The 2,058-nt window shown below is 42.8% G+C and overlaps 1 protein-coding gene across 1 annotated transcript; it reads right to left on the bottom strand.

The window, feature by feature from the left end:
• Positions 1-613: 613 nt before the first annotated feature.
• LOC137625655 (putative nuclease HARBI1) lies at positions 614-1,492 on the bottom strand. The gene is made up of 2 exons (XM_068356565.1): positions 1,392-1,492; positions 614-1,091 (listed from the first exon to the last, which is right to left on the bottom strand). The coding sequence occupies exons 1-2, from the start codon at positions 1,490-1,492 to the stop codon at positions 614-616; spliced, it is 579 nt and encodes a 192-aa protein (XP_068212666.1).
• Positions 1,493-2,058: the final 566 nt, after the last annotated feature.

Raw genomic sequence — 2,058 nt, 5'->3', positions numbered from 1 at the left:
GTTTTCTTATTTCAAAACACTTGTTTTTCTCTTCAACTTAAAATAAAGTGAAAAAAGAATGGAAACGAAACGAAACAAAGAAAAATAAACGAAAAAGAAAAGAAAAAGAAACCATAAAATAAAGAGCAACGAAAAATCAAACGAAAAATAAACGTTTCTTTTATTTAAAAAATGGAACACCTGTGGATGCAGCTCATGGAGCTACTATTATTCTTTCTTGCCAAGGGACAACACCAGCAGGGGACATGCAGTAATGTGACCGGTAGTCTCGCTGATCCTTTGTATCCTTCTGGGTATGATGGCTGGTTAAAAGCAGCAGCCCCTGCAGGTGTCGGTCAGTCTTCCATCCACCAGTGATCAGATCATGTTTGTCCGGATTTTCGCGGCCCACTTCTGTAATTGCGTGTGAGTATCTGATGAGGATGAGGTTATGCAGGACACACGTGCACATGGTGATCAGGCTGATGGTGTCGAGGTGCTGATGCATCGTCGTCAAGAAGCAACGGAACTTTTGACACAAAATTCCAAAGACATTTTCCACGACACATCAGGCACGAGACAACCTGTAGCTACATATGTGTTCTTGTAGGACCTGTGACTGATGGGAGAATGGTTAAATCATCGAAGTTTGAAGAGCAAATGCGTCATCCCCTACAAAGTAATAGGGCACTGGCTGGTCATCATTAGGGAGTGGTTCTGGTTGAGGGATTCCAGCTCTGTTCTCTTCTACAGCATCATGCAAGGAACAGTTACTCCATGTTCCTCCATCCGACGCACCACCCTCTGCCCCAGCATCCACATAGAGGAGCTTGTAGGTAGCATCTCCCGCTGCCATCAGTACAATGCTGTGGAAGCCCTTGTGGTTGTAGTAGCAGAAGTCAGCATTGGGTAGCTTCTTCTTGGCTATGTGCTTGTCGTCCACAGCCCCAACACAGTTGTGGTAATTCCATCTGGAGCTGAACCTGGCAGCAGCTTCCTTCCACTCTTCTTCAGTTTTGGGGCAGCGCAGCACTTCGTCCTTGTAGACCGCGATGATGGCTTTACACACCTCGGATATGAACTTGCAGATGGTACTTGCTTCAATCCTGAAGCTATAAAACAGTCTTGGATAAGAATTTTCAGTGGCTAAAAAGTGGAGTGTGGCAGTCCAACTTCAAACGGTTCCCTCATGAAGGTGGACTACTTTTGGAGGCGAGGGGTTAACTTCTCAACCATCTCTTGGAACAGGTCACCTGTGATTCTGAGGTAATTTTTGTACCCCCTTTGATCTTCCTTGTGGAGTTCAGTCAGTAGACTGTCATACTCTCCTAACTCGTGCCTTCTGGTCAACCCTTCCCTTACCTACATTTTCCTTTGTATCCTTCTTTGTTGTGGGGTTGCCTTACCCTTACTCTTCTGCCTCTGCCAGCCTTTTCTTCTGTTCTTCAACAATGGTTAGTAGCTGCCACGTATAGGCCTCTTCTTTAATCTGCAATGATTGTGTATCTGACATTAAGCATGGCTCTTTCAAAGCCAATCCAAAACTGTCTAGGGTTTGAAGAGGCCCCGTTTTTATACCACGTGGTCAAGTTGTCACGAAACCGTCCTAACTGCGCAAACTAGTCGTGCTAATGCGTGAAGTGCACAAACTATGTACAAACTATGCGTGAACTCGTCGTGCCAGTTCCTGTCAATGATGACACTGATGGGCACGCATTCGTGAACTATTCGTGAACGAGAGAGAGAGAGAGAGAGAGAGAGAGAGAGAGAGAGAGAGAGAGAGAAATTGTTATTTCCTAAATAAGAAGCACCATAAGAGGGAGAGTATAATTTAGGTAAGAGTATAATAAACATTTTTTAAATTCATCATTCAATATATTTGCTCCCCAAACTGTTATGAAAATATAATTTTTTTATGCTTTGAAACATACAATACCCTCAACAATCTTTCCTAATTTCCATCTATGTTAATTTTATCGTAAACGTAAAACACTTTGTATAGGGAGTTTGATTAAATATGCAATAAAATGGATTTTGTGTCAGCACAATTTCGGCTTTAATTACTAAACTCAAGTTACT

This window comes from Palaemon carinicauda, chromosome 32 (genome assembly GCF_036898095.1).
Source record: "Palaemon carinicauda isolate YSFRI2023 chromosome 32, ASM3689809v2, whole genome shotgun sequence".
Lineage (NCBI taxonomy): Eukaryota > Metazoa > Arthropoda > Malacostraca > Decapoda > Palaemonidae > Palaemon > Palaemon carinicauda.
Note: the sequence above shows the minus strand (reverse complement) of the source record. Positions and strands in the feature narration are given on the sequence as shown.